The 17,138-nt window shown below is 37.0% G+C and overlaps 3 protein-coding genes across 5 annotated transcripts in view; 2 read left to right on the top strand and 1 right to left on the bottom strand.

The window, feature by feature from the left end:
- Nucleotides 1–17,138, bottom strand: part of LOC147869647 (T-complex protein 1 subunit eta-like) — an 82,464-nt gene that overhangs the window by 26,919 nt on the left and 38,407 nt on the right. The window lies entirely within an intron of this gene.
- On the top strand, nt 302–8,780 carry LOC147869652 (formin-like protein 18). 3 transcript variants are annotated; one of them, XM_087331725.1, is made up of 18 exons: nt 303–1,423; nt 1,542–2,233; nt 2,305–2,526; nt 2,621–3,422; nt 4,025–4,124; nt 4,252–4,351; nt 4,449–4,520; nt 4,849–4,947; nt 5,493–5,534; nt 5,651–5,731; nt 5,816–5,866; nt 5,943–6,024; nt 6,458–6,552; nt 6,880–6,951; nt 7,049–7,165; nt 7,252–7,320; nt 7,417–7,483; nt 7,968–8,780. In XM_087331725.1, exons 1-18 carry the CDS (start codon nt 1,303–1,305, stop codon nt 8,180–8,182), a joined length of 3,099 nt encoding a protein of 1,032 aa, XP_087187851.1. In that variant the 5' UTR covers nt 303–1,302; the 3' UTR covers nt 8,183–8,780. The 3 variants fall into 3 exon arrangements, 2 of the variants coding, with proteins under 2 accessions (XP_087187851.1, XP_087187862.1); XM_087331736.1 differs by lacking the exon at nt 303–1,423 and having other exon boundaries at nt 1,776–1,907; nt 1,997–2,233; XR_015531077.1 differs by lacking the exons at nt 7,252–7,320; nt 7,417–7,483; nt 7,968–8,780 and having other exon boundaries at nt 302–1,423; nt 6,458–6,547; nt 7,049–7,125.
- Nucleotides 11,780–15,174, top strand: LOC147869651 (uncharacterized). The gene is made up of 5 exons (XM_087331714.1): nt 11,780–12,132; nt 13,198–13,725; nt 14,222–14,359; nt 14,576–14,797; nt 14,976–15,174. The coding sequence occupies exons 1-5, from the start codon at nt 11,803–11,805 to the stop codon at nt 15,066–15,068; spliced, it is 1,311 nt and encodes a 436-aa protein (XP_087187840.1). The 5' UTR covers nt 11,780–11,802; the 3' UTR covers nt 15,069–15,174.

The raw sequence follows: 17,138 nt of genomic DNA, 5'->3' as shown, positions 1-17,138 counted from the left end.
ATCTCTCCCTAGAATCCTGACATTTCCTTTCTATCCTCGCAGGTAACATACTGATTTTTTTCCCGCCGATCCTTCGTTGAAGCTCTCTCTATTTCTCTTCCTGTTACTTTGATTTATTGCCGATATTTCTATTTTGTTTGGTCCTTTTTCCATGTCTTTCGTATAAAATTGATTTCTTCAGATAAATCCTTCGTTGAAGCTCTCTCTATTTCTCTTCCTGTTACTTTGATTTATTGCCGATATTTCTATTTTGTTTGGTCCTTTTTCCATGTCTTTCATATAAGATTGATTTCTTCAGATAAATTCATCCCTTTCTTAGAAGTATGTAAGACCGACAGAGGGCAGTTCTCTCAAGAGGAATAAAAAAGCAGATTCAGTTCAATAATTTATGGAGCATTTAACGAGGGTTTCAAGCTTTTCTTCTGCACCCAGTTTAAACTTGTACAAGAAAGAAAAATCTCAAGGGGACTCAACATCCAGTTTTATGGTTAGTGCAGCAATTGATGAGGTTCTCGAGTTTTTCTTCTGAGCACATGTTAGACTTGAACAACAAAGGAAATCCTCAAGGGAAATCAGGATTACATTCAGTTTGATGGAACTACGAGAATTGTTTACAAGGTTCTGGACTTCCTTCAAAGCATCAGTGTAGATGGAACCACTAAGGAAACCTCTTCTCGATGGGAATAACCAAGACATGCTCAATCTGATGATAAATGGAGAATTAAAAAAATTTGTTCTTTTAAGTTACCATTTAATAGTGCTATGACAATTTTACAATTCATCACGTAATCTAATTGTTTGTCCAATGATCTTTAATTGTATCAATTAGATGACTTAAAGCCATGACAATGAGCTTATCCCATATGACCATTAATTCATCCACTTTATTCACATGCATTAATGCATTCAACTCGTCCATAACCATTATCTGATTACCATATCTTAAATATTCATGATAAATAATTCATCAACCTCAGACATGACACCATGGATTCATCCATCTTACTCCATCCATGATTGCTAATTCATTTACCTTTGTACATTATCATTAATTCATCCATATTTAACCTAATCTATTACATTAATTCATCCTTCTCAAGAAGAATTAGGGAAGGTTTCTGAACCTTCTTCTCAGTCAATAACTGTCCTGGTAGCACTTGCTTCATCTGGCTGTTGAAGAATCCTCATTCACTCTCAGGATTTCTCATATCTACTTGCAATCTAGAAACAACTGGTCCCAAAGTTCAGTTGGAATTACAAAGAAAGCTCCTTCTCAAGGGGTGTCAAAATACGTTCAGTCTTATGCAAATGGAGGATTTGGCAATGTTTGGACCTTCAGCACATGCCAGTACCATGCTTTTTCGCAGATTCTTCTATAGGAAACCTTCAGATGGTATTTTGGAGATAGCAGAGAGAGTGTATGGTGAGAAAGAAGATGCATTTTGTTCTCATCTTTAATGCTATGCCTCTGTTAATTTACCATTGTGCCTTTACCATTCTGCTGTCTTACCTTGTCGTTTTATTATTCAATGTTTTTTCAGTATTCGATAGTTGCTTCTCTACAAATGTCCTCAAATGGGAATCCTATAGGCAGATTGCTATGCATTTGCGGGAGAGGTTTTCAGACGCTTCATTTTTAGTGTTTAATATCGGAGAAGATAGAGAAAGCCAGTTAACAGACATTCTATCACAATATGACATTACTGTAATGGATTATCCTAAGGAATGCATGGGATGCCCGATTTTGTCATTGGAACTAATATGTCATTTCCTGCATTCAGCTGATAGATGGATCTCATTAGAGGATAGACATCAGAATTTTGTTTTGCTGCATTGCGAAAGGGAATCGTGGCCTACTCTTGCTTTCATGCTGGCTGCTCTTCTGATATACATGAAACTACATACAGGTGAGCAGAAAACTCTGGATTTCATCAACAGAGTGGCTCCAAAAGGCTTAATAGCACTACTTTCACCTTTGAATCCAATTCCTTCCCAGGTACGATATCTTCAATACATTTCACGAAGAAATACCTCACAAGAGTGGCCACCTCTAGAACGAGCTTTAATGGTTGACTGTTTGATACTCCGCATAGTTCCTAGTTTTGATACCAAGGGGGGTTGCCGCCCTCTCATTCGCATTTATGGTTTAAATCCACTAGACAAAGGTGTCAGAGCTACACAGATGCTCTTCAGTATGGCCAAAAATGGCAAAATGCTGCGGCATTTTATACAGGTAGAATGATGCACTTACAGATTAATGCCAGTGTTCTTTCTTAACAGTTTGCTTTTGTTCTTGGTTTTCAGGCAGATTGTGATGTTGTAAAGATTGACATTCAGACTGTTGTGCAAGGGGATGTCGTGTTGGAATGTATACATATAGATGCCGATATGGAAAGGGAAGAGATTATGTTTCGAGCCATGTTCAATACAGCATTTTTGAGATCATATAGTTTAGTGTTTAGCAGAGATGATATAGATGTGCGTTGGGATGCGAAAGAGAGTTTCACGAAGGACTTCCGGGCAGAAGTGAGCTGCCTAAAGAATTGGATGCGTAGCTTCTGAATCATGTGGGTATTGCATTTCTTTGCTCTAATTTTAGCATATATTTCCTTTATGTTAGGTACTCTTCACCAATATGGATAGTGCATGTGTTGCCAAAGTTCCTGTGAACATGCTAGCAGGAGAAGAAAAATGTGGGTTGCCAGTGGAAGCATTTGCAAAGGGCCAAGAGGTATTCAACAATCCAGATGGTATTGAGGCCAAGGACGATGCGACTCTTCCTGTGCATACACAAATATCTCATCTCAATGGTCTCCCTTTCAATGGACAAAGTAATTCTAGTGTTTCAAGTGTTGAGAGTCATGGAAGTGATACTAATCAAGGAGAAGTATCCTTGCATAAACATGAATGCCTGCCACAATCTGGAGGAAATCTAGATCAAGTTTCAAGACTAACACCAATTCTTGGATCAAAAGATACATCTTTGTTGGAGTCAACGACAGAGCGCCCACTTGCAGAGAAACAACCTCAACAGAATGTTGATTTAGTTTCATCAACATCACAAACTTATGAACTAGAAAGCCTGTCCTCTTTGTCGTCAGTGCTTCCTCATACTGATGATACTAATAGTCCCGCTCTTTCTGAGAGTAAAAGCATAGCTTCTTGTATGCCATCAACACCTGTCCCACCTGGTGAGACAAGCGTAACTTCATCCTCATGTGAAACTTCCACTTTAACTTCACAAGCTGTAATTCCAACCTCATTACTGGGAACAAAAGCTTCTGCAGTCCCACCCCCACCGCCCCCCCCTCGCTCAGGCTTGAGAGGTCCCCCTCCACCACCTCCTCCTTCAGCAAAGAAAGGTCCACCTGCCCCACCGCCACCCAGGGGTGCTTTATCGGGACCACTAACTCCACCATCTGGTAATATCAAGTGCTATGCATAATCTTATCATCGAAATTCCATTACAACGCCAGAAGATGCCCATTTGCACATGGATTGTTTTTTCCATGCAGTCTAATCTGTCTTGACTATGATCTGGACACTCTTCTTATGTCCTCAAAGAAGCTCGAGCTTGGGATGAATGAAAATGAGAGAATGAATTATAAATGGAATGTGAAAATGGTCTAACTAACCTTGCATATCCATAAAGCCTAGGTCTAGTATATAGATCAAAACAACCATGATTGTTGTATGTATACATAGCCCCTAGTATACTATGGTTCGGACACTAGACTTAGGGTTTATGAATATATAAGGGTCAACTTGACTATGTGCCTGTTTGGTTCATTCTCTCATTTTTCTCCATTGTTGTAGTTGCAATAAGCTCAAGCTTCTTTGTGCACATCTCTAAAACAAAGGATGTGCTAGGCGTCACTAGTATGTGATGTATCTAGTCCTCTACTGTAGTCGATGGGCTTGCTCAGGGGATTATTGGTCGGAGCAAAAGTATCTCTAGCCTTCTTCATTAATTACATGATTCGTGATCTCTATCCTAGCATGAATGGTCTGTTTGCATTCACAGTGAAGAAGGTACCTTTGAAGCTTTTTCATTGGATGAAGGTTCCAAAGGCAGCTCCTGGCAGTCTATGGGCAAGGGTGGAAATTTTGGATGAAAGCTCCCAGTAAGTGTCTCTTACTTTTGGATACTCCAGGGTAGTTCTTTGTTTGAGATTACTTTCTATGTCATTGTTATGCTACGGGAAGTCCAATTGAAAGCAATACATGGATCTCTCTTTTTGAGAAAACCAGGTGTCCTGCTATCAACACATCTGAGCTAGCATCCCTTTTCTCTGCAGCTGTGCCTGCCAGTATTAATATTACTCAAACTAAATCAAAGAAAATGCAATTGGTACATCGCATTTTTTGGATGTTAAGGAATGTGTTCAACATAAATTCTATTTTTTCTTTTAATGATACTGAACTGAAGTTGGTTTATGAATGAAAAGATCAATACACGAAGGGCAAATAACTGTGAGATCATGCTTACAAAGGTCAAGATGCCTCTTACAGATGTGTTGGTAATGATAAAATATTTTTTCTTCATGATTTTGAAATTGCATTTCAAGGTGATATGAATGAGCTGCGGAATTGTGGTAATTTAGTAGGTATTCTATTATCTCTCAATATTGCAATTGAGAAAATAAAATTGCGCCTGTACATCCGAAATTTCTAATGTGGATGAAAAGTTTCATTTCCATTCATGGCAATGACTTCACATAGAAGTTATAACTGACTTTACTGTTTCTTTGCTAATAGTATATTGTATGCTAATGTTTTATGCCTACTTTATGTGTTCTTTGATACAAACACTTTCAGTAGTCGATCATGATGTGTTTTGTGTTTCAGAGTGCTATTTTGTCTTTGGATTGCTCGGTTCTGGACATAGATCAAGTTGAGAACCTGCTAAAGTTTTGTCCAACTAAAGAAGAAATGAATCTGCTCAAGGTTTGCATTTTATTAGCTTGATCAAACTCTCATATATAACTGTAGTATCGAATAATGGTGACTAGACTTTGCAGTCAGTGGTTAAAAGATTGCACGACTTTGTAAGATTATGTTACTGGATAATGCTATGTCAGATTGATGATAATATAGATGAAGGTGAGAATGGTATTAGGATCATAAGTATTCATGAAGCCTTGCTTCTCACCAGAGTGACATTCTTTGATTACGTGATACTGTTTCCTTCTACAAGTTCGAAATTTCCCTCTATGAACCTGCTAAATATGATCTCTACTCCATAGTTAATGAAATGAAGTAGGTTTATTGTATCGTTTTTGTTCACCTCATTAAAGGCCCTTTCCAGTAAATAGATGCATATAATGGCTGAATGAATTTATAAACAACACTGAATAAATGAATGAGTACATATATATGCTTAGCTTGTTTTAGTTCTGCTGCCTTTTGTGATGTAAAGGTGATATTGATATTACCACATTCTAATCCAATTTCATGTTTGTGTTAATGAAACTGTTTTTGTGATTGACCAGGGTTATGATGGAGACAAGGAGAAGTTGGGGAAATGTGAGCAGGTAAGGTCTTTATAATTAATTCTTCTTAGTTATTTTACATTTAACCTCTATAATAAAGACTTGTTTTGAAGTTATTCATAGCTTTTTACCCCAATTTAATGCTTCATATATTGCAGTTTTTTCTGGAGATGATGAAAGTTCCAAGAATGGAATTAAAACTGCAAGCATTCTCATTCAAGCTGGAATTTTTAACCCAGGTATGCGCTGATTTTGATTGATTTTGGTAGTATTATTCCATAATATGTAAGCGTCTTCTAAGGCATGGTCATGAGTAAGCACAGATTAACGATTTGCGAAGAAGCTTGAGCATAGTGAATAATGCATCTAAAGAGGTAATATTTGAAACTGCAATTCAAAATGTTCATAATACCAGGTATACAAATATTTAAATTGAATTAATTTATTCAGATAGTAGAATCCATTAAGTTCCTGAAAATCATGAAGACGATCCTCTCCCTTGGGAATGCCTTGAATGAAGGAACTCCTCGAGGTAAACATGTTATATTAGATTGCCCAGAATCTTCCATTTGTAAAATGTTCAACTTGGATTTATGGGTTAGACAAAGAAACAGCCATTGAGATTTGAACTGCATAACCTAACCTAGCAAGGAGATGCATTGCACTTTTCTTTCTACTTTAAAGCAGCAATATTTTCTCTCAGAAATGGCAAGAGGCTTGGAAGAAGAATAGTCTAGGATGAACCATATCAGAGAGAAGCTAAACATTTGATGAATGACACATATACTGAATCCTGATACTAGTTAATTTTGTTGATATATTTGTATGTGTATCTTAATAACAACATAGCTTTATTGCTTATTGCAGTACTACATGGTTGGTATGTTTAACCTCGCGGTTTATTTATATATGACCTGGTCTTTGTTAAGAGTTCTAGTGGTTTTGTTGGATCCATAACTTATTAGGTGCTGCAGTTGGATTCAAGTTGGATAGCCTTTTGAAGCTTGGTGACACACGTGCTCATGATAGCAAAATGACTCTAATGCACTACTTATGTAAGGTAATTCATCTAGTTATGACTATTTCATCCGATTCCATAGATATAGTGTTGCATATAAACTAATAATAGACCTGTATCAATTTAATTGCCTTACTTAAAGTGTTTGATAGTAATATTACTATTCCATTGGCTCTCATGTAGTTATATATGTAAAGTTTCGTAGAACATTACTTGGTATTTAATAACATTTACCATCTTTTTAGTGATCCTTGATGAATGTAAATTCTGCGAAAACTTTGGGAGACAACAGCACACACATTTCTGACTGAAATTCCAAATGTCCTTTTTCGTGTCTGGATTGAGCTTGGGAAAATATTTTGATGACAGCTATTCAGTGATAACTTACCGGAGCTTCTGGATTTCGATAAAGAATTGACTCATTTGGGGGATGCTTCAAAGGTTGAGCAAATTCCACTATGGACTTCTATTGGATAAAGTGCTAAATAGTAAAATAGATGTGTGTGCGCAGCTACTTCACAATGGTTTGCTTACTCAGGTTAAATTGAAATTCCTCGCTGAGGAGATGCAAGAAGTGAGTAAAAATTTGGAAAAGATAGAGAAGGAACTTGCAGATTCAGAAACTGATGGCCCTGTGTCTGAAAATTTTCGAAAGGTCTGGGTATGCTTTGTCTAATGTTATATTATGATTGCCTAATATAATTTCTGTCTGACGATTCTCGAGCTTCCACTGGAGCACAGAATTTGAAAGCCTTTCTTGATATGGCAATGGAGGAACATCAGTCATTAAGGTCTTTATATTCGGAAGTGGTATGATAAGTTCATAAAATTAAATGGAGATTTCATCATAAATGCTTATCTTGTACGTGAAAATGTATTGCTCACTTCCAAGAAAACTGGTTGTAGGGAAGCAATGTTGATGCTTTGGCAACTTACTTTTGTGAAGCTATTGCCCCCTGTCCATTTGAACAAGGTACTATCTATATTTTTATTTGAGCTAACATATAGTGCTCTGCCAGTGAACATGTTTGTATTACCTTCATGAAAACTTACAAACCACTTTTATCTTCTATCGTGCAAGCCAATCCTATGCGTTTTATATAGTGCTCTGCCAGTGAACATGTTTGTATTATCTTCATGAGAACTTACAAACCACTTTTATCTTCTATTGTGCAAGCCAATCCTATGCGTTTTCATGCCTCATTTCATGGTGGTAGTGGTAGTGGTGCCGTCATGATGCATGTTACATAAAAGCAAACGAGAACATGTCTTCTTTGAAATTGTCTTAGCATGTACTAGTGTGTGATAGTTAATGGTTGCCAGTCGAAATGGATCTTTAATTGTGTAATTCTTTGACGAGGACAAGAAAAAGCCTTCATAATACACAGAATCTTCTTGTATGTGTATCAGAAGAAGATTTGTTTATAACCCTAATGAAAACTTCTCTCTTCTTATAGTGATTTCTGTATTGCTGAACTTTGTTCGGATGTTCAAACAAGCACGTGATGAGAATTGTAAACTTGTTGAAAATGAGAGAAAGAAAGCTGAGGAGGCTGGGCAGGAGGAGAATTCAAGGAATTTGCCTCCGAAGAAGCAATCAGTGATTGCGAAAATCAACACACAACTCAGTGGTCTGGCAGAGCTTGCCATGACATTGAAACACCTTGAATGAAGTTACTCTACAAGGTACAGCTACTTCACATGGTGTGGCATTGTGGCATTAGGAGAGAATATATTTGTACATCTATAGGAAATTCATTGCCATTTATTATCTATATACACAATTGTTCAGTGATGGTTGTACATAATTAAGATGCCACCCTTTTCTGCAAGGAGGACTATGCCCCCATAGATTTGTCTTCACATGTGGTTGAAGGGCAAGAGAAGAATACAAAGGCTTGCCTAAATATCTCTCCAAGTAAGATGTCACTTGATCACCATGACTCCAATGCAACTGTCACTCCAGTTTGTTCAAATATCTGTCTATTTATTAACCACACAACTGATGTCTAGGGTGATTGGAAGACAAAACAATGATTTCATAATGTATATATCCCTGAAACCCACATTTTCATTTATAAGATATAAAATATTGGAAAAGTGAGAGAGATATTAGTGATATAGTTTGGTATGGACATATTGACGAAACGCTTAACACAAAATCACCTCCATAATTCAACACACGTGTTATATTAAAAGAAAATGATGCGTTTTTTTAATGTAACATTGAACAAGATGATAGGAGATATTCACAAGAACAATGTTATAAGCAGGGATGTTTGGAAAGCGAGGAAATGTATTTTTATTTAATCAACAATAAGGAATGTAATACTACAAGGTGGGATGATTGGGAACGCGAAATCATGGTTTTTCCAGTTGAGTCACCAATGGGGATTTTTTGCAGTTAGTAATGGGGTTTCTAATGAATCATTAATGAGGAATTTTCATGGTTAACAAAATGATATAACCACAAGATTAGCGTTTCGATATACAAGGTGCATTGCAAGATTTGTATAATGTACTTTGTGAGGCACAACTTTACTGACAACAACTACAAAAACTTTATTGAAAAAGTCTATAGAATCCTAAGCTGGAGATGGTCAGGGCAAAAACCCGACCTTTATAGCCCGTAGGTTTGAGTTCGAAAGTTAACAAGGATAAAGCTAAGCTTTCTTAGAAAACATATCTAAAGTTAGATGGAGAAAGCTAACCATCAATGAATCAAATGTAACAAAGACGATAAAATACAAGCACCATATCATATCACAGAACCTTTTTTTACCATACCTTATTATGGAAACTTTTCACCATACCAGCGAGCCTTTCAATAGTGTATTGACGTACATGGAGGAAAAAGATCTACCATTTTCATCATTTCAGTGAGATTTGAACCAAATCTAACAGGAAGAGAGCTTGTTTTTATATTAAGGGTTTAGTTAACGAGCCTTGAGCAGCCAGTCAAGGTTGTGCAGCTGCGTGTGTAAGGGTTAACGGGACCTGTGTCAGATTCACAGTCACGGAGGTAATAAGATCGGCCGGACATGGGAGGACATCGCACACTATCTGCAGAGAGAGCGCCATAGCTTATCTTCTTCTCGTTCTCGACCAGAATCAAGCGTTTCCTCTCCAGCATTATCCTAACATTCTCCGTAGAGACTGAATCAGCTTCGGTTTCTGAGGTGACGCCATAGTCATGGCCATGGGCAGAAGTCATACCAGCAGCAGCAGCGAAGAAAGAAGCAGAAGGTGAAGGCGGAAGAGGATGAAAAGGAAGAGAGGGATTAGAAGAGAAAGACGGAGCAAAAGAAGAAACGGAAGAGCAGAGGAGATTGAACAGGAGTGTAGCGTGAAGGAGAATCCTTAGTGGAGCAGCAGAGGCGGCGGCATTAGCAGGGTGAAAGAGGAGAAGCTTCTTGGCCATGGCGAAGAGAGAAGGAATGGAACTCTCTGTCTTTGTCTTTGTCTGTGTCTTTGTGTATGTATGTATGTATGTATGTATGTATGTATGTATGTATCAGTATGTATGTATGTATGTCCGACGGCCCCTGCCTGTCTGTCTGTCTACGTGAGTAAATGAATAGGAACAGCAAACAAACAGAGGTATAGGTGTACCGTGTAGTAATAAATCGTGAAGAAGGTACTAATAACCAGTAATAAAGAGTGGTACTAATTAATTGTACATAATACAGTAAAGGTAATAAATAAACAGTGGTAAATACATAATAACACACTGCCTTTTTTGCCTTCATCTTTCCTCCTTTCTTCCTACCTGCTTCCTTCCTTCTTTTTCTGCTGAATTCACTACATTTTGAAGAGAATTTAAAAACCTGTCTCTCTTTTTAGCTCTAATTAATGGTTCATTTTGTGTCAATCAACCGCCCATTTTGTTAGCTCCGTTCTTAATTATGTTTGTAAGGATGCGGTCGTGCATTGAGTGTTCTTGAGCCTGTACACAATTCATGCAACCATTCGGGCCACCAATATAAGTAAAGGCTTTAATTCCCACTTCTAAGCACGTTGATTCAGCAGCGATTAAGCTTATGGAAGAAAAGCATGGTGATTTTGGTAGTTTTGTATGATGGATTGCACTTTTGTTTTAATGAGTTAGATTTAGATTGGTTCTTCTCCTTGTGGGCATGTGGCTTGTCCCAAGTTGAATTAATACCCTACTATGTGAATAGAAATTCTACTATCTTGTAAAAAGTTAAAAGAGTTTTTTAATGACTCCCCCCACCCCAAAGGACATACATATACATACACAACTATCTACCCTCGAAACAGCAAAAGAGTGAGTAGAACTTGCAATCGGAAAGATTCTTGGGCTTCACACATTGGGTCTTCTTTCTTTTGTTAAGAGAATTTGGTTTCCTTTGAGCACTTGACAATAATAGCTAAGAATTCGAGAGTCTCCCTACAAATTGGTTGGAGGACAATAAATTGCAAGTGTTTTTTTTTTCTGGTTCGAGAGTGTTGATCTTGTGCTTCCATGAGCAATCACAACACCAAAAAACAAATCGCCAAGCGGACGCATATTGAAACAATCGCAAGGTCTCGGATAAGAACGCGTACACCCAACTAGATAGAGTGATGTAAAAAAAAAGAATACATTCTCCACAAGACTATCTATATTGCATCAATGCTATTTCCAACCTTATGGAAAGGTGACACTTGGGGGGTATTAAAACATGACAAATTTCTGTGTACTTTTAAGAAATTAGGAGTATACCCCCCTGCCCCCCCCTTTGTGATACAAGAGTTCCATTTATGCACAATAATAACAATCAACAATGGTTTGGTTTGGTTTGAGAGGGTCGAAACTGAACCAAACCAAACCACGAAACTGTTAAAATTGCGGTTTCGTGGTTCGGTTTTGGTTTTCAACTTAGGTCAAAATTTAAAATATTTTATTTTTTAAAATTTTAAAATTTTTAAAGATGTTCCTAAGATGTGAGAATAAGGTCTAAAAATGAAAAAAGAGTTTAAAAACAAATTTTGTAAAGTTTTAATTTTAATTTTTTTTGCAATTTTTAAAAAAATAAAAAAAATAAAAACCCGTTAAACCGCGGTTTTCTAACAGATAAAACCGATCAGAACCATTAAAAAAAATCCTGAACCGAACCGAACCGATTAAACCGTTAAGCAGCGGACTCACGGTTCGGTTCGGTTCAAGTTACCGATTGTTATGGATGGAAATGGATCCTCTAAATTTGTAGATAAAGAAAATTGTATGTAATTGCATAGAGTGGGAAAAACTAATTTCCCATAAATTTCCCATTTCCCCAAAGGAGGAAGATGAAGTCAGAATCCTGCTTCTTCTTCTTCTTCCTCTTCTTCTGCACAGTAAGAGGGGGATCTCTTCCCCACCACAGCTTCTGCGATGGTAAAGAGGAAGCAGTGGAGAATTTCAGGAAGTATCTGCGGATACCCACCGTCCATCCATCGCCACCTTACACCCTGGCCCTTGATTTCATCCTCGATCTCGCTCGTTCCATTGGCCTTCACCCCAACCGAGTCATTGAGCTAGTGGAAAACAAGGGTATTGCACTCCTAACGTGGCAGGGCTCGGACCCTTCCTTACCTTCGATTCTCCTCAATTCTCACATGGATGTTGTTCCAGTTGAGGTAAACAGCCTCTATCTACCTCTGGATGTAGTTGTATGCGTATGTATTGTCCTGAATGTATGTTTTCTTCACCCATGTAGAGATTCTAATATCATGATTGGTTCAAGACGTTATTTTTACTGAACCTAGTATGATCCACTTATTTTGTCATACACCTAAAGTAAACTGAAATTTATGCTCTTAAAAAGCTAGAACCTCTTACCCAGAGGAATAAAGAAAAAAAGACCTTAGAGAGTCACATCTACAAGCATAGAGGCTTTATTAACAAACAATGCCAAAAACGAAAATGAAGAATTGCATTTTGTCTCATATTAGATGAAAACAACAAGTAGCATTTAGAGTTTAGGTATAAGCCCAAAAATATTTACATAACAAAACCCGTTGAAGTCATCCAAATTTTTTTAATCTAATGAAGAGTGATGCCTAGCCGTCATAACTGATTTTATTGGAAACTCATAAGTTCCATCTACTTTCCCAATAGATAAGTAGAAACTATATTAACATCTTCTAAACAATAAATGTGCAAAATCATTCCTATATGAACAAAACTTGCTTGTAAGAACTGAGAGGAAGGAATCAACATCCCATCCTTTAACTGATCCGTAATGTTGGTAATCACGTATAAAAACTTAGATACGTGCGTGTATATGTATGTGTATATGTAGAGTGTGTGTATATGTATGTGTGTGTGTGTATATATCTAGAGCGTGTGTATGTATGTGTATTTATGCATGTTTTTTGTATGTATGCATGTGTGTATATTTATGGAAGTGTTTATGTTTGTTTGTTTGCATGTATGCATGCATATGTAGTTGTGAGCATCTACATATGTATAGGACACAATGTAAGCTACACACCGACATACCTATACATAATATTGAATGCAAGGGACAATGGGTCTTTCTCTTGGCAGATTCTTTCAAAGTAGTTTATTGTTAACCATACACATGCGTATACATATATGTTTTGGAAGAGAGAAATTGCCTTTGTTTTTTAAATTAGCAAAACCGTAGTTTGAGAGAGGAAAAAGATAAACAATATTATTCTTTTTGTGAATAATATCAGGAAGAGAAATGGAAGCATGATCCGTTTGAGGCAGTGATGGAAAGCAATGGTGATATTTATGGTAGAGGAGCTCAAGACACAAAGTGTGTTGGAATTCAGTATTTGGAGGCCATTAGAAGTCTGAATAATCAAGGGTTCAAACCTCTTCGGACAATCCATATTTCATTTGTCCCAGATGAAGAAATCGGTGGTGGTGATGGTTTTTCGAAGTTTGTTGATTCAACCCATTTTGCTTCTCTTAATGTGGGAGTATGCCTCGATGAAGGCTTAACCTCTCCAAGTGAATATTATAAAGTAACAAATGCTGAGAAAAGCCCTTGGTGGTTGGAAATCAAAGCACAAGGTCATCCAGGGCATGGCTCTACACTATATGATAATAGTGCTATAGAGAATTTGATGAAGAGTGTGGAAGCTATAATGAAATTTAGAGCTTCTCAATTGGATATTGTCAAAGCGGGATTGGATGAAGAAGCCAAAATAACCTCAATCAATGTGGTCTATCTGAAGGCTGGACAACCAACACCAACGGTAATATCCTATGGTAAACCCCATAATTTCTCCTGAGTTAAAACAACCCATACATAATCCAATTATCACACGCAATGGTCATATTCCATATTTAGTGCCTGAAGGACAGACACCATTTGATCAATCAATCAATGTGATCATCCTCCATATGTTGGCTTATGAGGACACCAATGGACCCATGTATATCTACCACTCTCTCTGTGTATCTATCTAACAGGAATTCTCATAGGTTGGCCTTCAATGGCTCTACTATATCTATGAACATGCATGTATATAAGTATACATCTATCTACCAGGATTCCTCCATATGTTGGATTTAGAGGACGCTAATAGATAGATCTACCTGGGTTCCTCCATAGGCTGGTCTTCAAGTACACTAATAAATTTATCTATCTGCATGTCTGTATGGATAAAGACAATTCATTATATTTTTAAGTCACTTTTGATTATTGCTTTTGTTGGATTGCTAAGCAAAGTCATTGTCGTCAAGTCACAGGGTTTTATCATGAATGTCCAACCTTCTGAAGCAGAAGTGGGCGTTGATTTAAGAATTCATCCCGGGGCAGACATATCTTTCATAGAGAAGCTCATCTCCGAACAATGGGCACCTAAATCACGAAACATGAGCTATAAGGTTGAGTTGGGTACATGTAAAGGCTGGGTTTTTTATTTCAGTTAGACAAGAGAATTCATTCCCCCCTCTTCAAGTCTATTGGTTAAATTTTAGTTCTTAAATGGGATATATAATAGGGAATTCATGTCTATCTTGATAGCGATTCATTTGTAGAATTTGCTTATTGAATTGATATGGATGATAGGGAATTCATTTTCTCTTTTTTCTTTCTTGTAGTTTATTTTGAAATCTGAGATCTCTGGTTATACTCCGGTGGATGATTCAACTCCATGGTTGAGGCTTCTTGTTGATGCAGTAGAGAAAGCTGGAGGAAAACTCAGTAATCCGGAAACGAGATATTCGACCACGGATGGACGGTTTGTGAGAAGGGTTGGAATTCCAACCTTGGGCTTCTCGCCCATTTCTAATACTCCCATCCGGCAACATGGTTCTAATGAGGTAAAAATTTCAATATTTTAAAATCTTATTATAATGGGAAATTTCACTTTCTTCGATTCTCTTGCTCAAATTAACATGTTCTTTCCTGTTTATAATAAGGATAAATAAATAAATGACCCGTTTTTGATTTAGTGGTGATATCCATAATGATACACTGATTTTATTTTTCTTTTGCAAGTTTCTGAATGCCGTGGAGTTTTGCAAGGGTATATCTGTTTATGAAGAAATCATAAAAGCATACGCTTCATATGATGGAAGAGAGATGCTGTAACTTATTTGTGTTTATATGTATGTATATAGCTGAAATTGTATAATGCAATGCAAAGAAAAGGATTTAAGAGTTAATGCTAAAACGTTCCTCTAGCTCATTGTGGCCACTTGAATTTGTACTTACTGCTCTAAAATATATACTATAATTTGGACATAATCATGCGTATGGCAATATGACTTTGTTTCATTAGCTACATACATGGTTGGTGTCCAAGGTATACGTGAAGTCTTGAGATAAGTATTTTTTGTTTTGGTAGGCCTTGATTATATTTATTTTCCATTCGACAAATAATAATTGGATCAATCTGTTTTGAACGCCTATCTTTCATTTTATTTGATGTCAATTTACTCTAATAATGGATGCATCTAATATCCAATGTTATTGAAGAATTTTATACGTATTAATGAATATTTCAAGGGCCCATCTCGGATGACAAGCAAATTGACAATCATCTCAGCCTCAAAACTCGGTTTTAACAAGCTACTTGATTGATGTCTTAAGACATACAAAAATCATCACAAGTTTGCAAATTTGTAGCTAATTAGAATTCAATAGGTCTCGTTTGGCCCGCTCGACACTTGGGGATACAAACAACCCTTATTTAAGGTATTTTATCTATAAAATACGTATTCCAAGTATTTAAAAAAAGAAGTCAGAATACTTGCAAAATACCTATTCTACACGTATTTTATGCTAAGTATTTTACAACATTGTTGGGAAGTATGGTGTGTTACAATCATTCCTCATTAAATACTCGGTGTTATAGTACGCCACATTTGGTTCTCGTCCGGTTCCCTTTATTTGGCTTTTTGTGCTCGATTCCTTCCTTGTCTCTTTTCACACCTTGTCCCACCGACCAACACCTGGCAAGCTTGTGGGCAGTGCCTTGCGTGTCGAACCCACAAAAAAATCAAAAGAATAAAGCAAATTGCAAAAAAAGTCAGACGCCAAAAGTTTGGGAATTTTGGGAATTTTGTGGCAGTTCCATATTCCAAAACTATAAGTACCACATAAATATTCCAAAACTAGATATTAAACCAAACCCATTAGACCCCTTAACAACAACATATAAGCATTCCAATAATATAAGTCACCATTAGCATCTTCAATAAGATCAATCTTCATCACACCATTCATCTACAATAAGGATATATATGGGCGTATAACAACTCCAATAAGATGAAATTGATAATCCACAAATAACAACAATTTAGATAATAGCGTGTTCACAAAATTAAAAGATTGTTATTATGGGCTACTTTTATTTCACATAGCTGGCCATGGAGGGCCATCCATTGGATCACGTGCACACTTTATCACATAAAAATTCTAAGCTCAAATATCATCAATTCCTTGCAAGAATTGAAATGACCACAACAGAGTGAAATGCAAATAATTCGGGCATCAAACAATAAATAGCAACAAGGCAGATAAGAAGCTAAACATTATTCACAAACCACATACAATCAACCACTAATACTTCTCAAATATATATATATATATATATAGACAGACAGACAGATAGGTAGATAGATAGAGAGGGTTGGGAACAGCATTTTTCACAAATTGCTCATGGGCACGAGGTCTGTCGTTGGATTGTTGGTAGATACTTGAGATTTCTGAATCGCTGGATTATCGGGGGAAGATGCAGCATTTATCTTTGAGGAGGATGACTTCTCAACCGTCTCTGGTGGCGGTGCATAAAGTCGTCCTTGACCAACATTGGGGACACCGTCACCGTCACTGCTATCTTCATTCTCGTATGCTCTTATATTATTCTCAATCACCGAATGACCATGACGATCCGACAACGAAGACTTCTCCGTGGAAACGTCAGTTTTTGGAGAGGAGTGTATATCAGGATTCCCCTTGGCCACAGGAAGCTTTTCAGCCATGATTGTTTTTGTGACCCAAAATCACAGTTTGTTCATGTACAAGCGCTAGGAATCTTCAGTCATGACATAAGACTCCTCTCATCGACTCCTCTCTAAGTATTTATGGTTAGCTAACTAGCTTTCATGAAGCTCCACAAAAATATTTTACATCTAACCAATATTTGTTATATATATA

Source organism: Azolla caroliniana, unplaced genomic scaffold (genome assembly GCF_043228905.1).
Source record: "Azolla caroliniana isolate FFs.n. ecotype wild unplaced genomic scaffold, voAzoCaro1.0.p SCAF_1, whole genome shotgun sequence".
NCBI classification, from domain to species: domain Eukaryota; kingdom Viridiplantae; phylum Streptophyta; class Polypodiopsida; order Salviniales; family Salviniaceae; genus Azolla; species Azolla caroliniana.
This window is presented reverse-complemented; position numbering and strand designations above follow the sequence as displayed.

Bases quoted from the DNA above. Each gene is read 5' to 3' on its own strand.
- LOC147869652 (XM_087331725.1), top strand. From the start codon at position 1,303: ATGCAAATGGAGGATTTGGCAATGTTTGGACCTTCAGCACATGCCAGT. The intron at 2,527-2,620 runs GTGAGCTGCCTA...CCTTTATGTTAG, and splicing joins CGAAGGACTTCCGGGCAGAA to GTACTCTTCACCAATATGGA. The intron at 7,321-7,416 runs GTATGATAAGTT...AACTGGTTGTAG, and splicing joins GGTCTTTATATTCGGAAGTG to GGAAGCAATGTTGATGCTTT.
- LOC147869651 (XM_087331714.1), top strand. From the start codon at position 11,803: ATGAAGTCAGAATCCTGCTTCTTCTTCTTCTTCCTCTTCTTCTGCACA. The intron at 13,726-14,221 runs GTAATATCCTAT...GTCAAGTCACAG, and splicing joins CTGGACAACCAACACCAACG to GGTTTTATCATGAATGTCCA. The intron at 14,798-14,975 runs GTAAAAATTTCA...TTCTTTTGCAAG, and splicing joins GGCAACATGGTTCTAATGAG to TTTCTGAATGCCGTGGAGTT.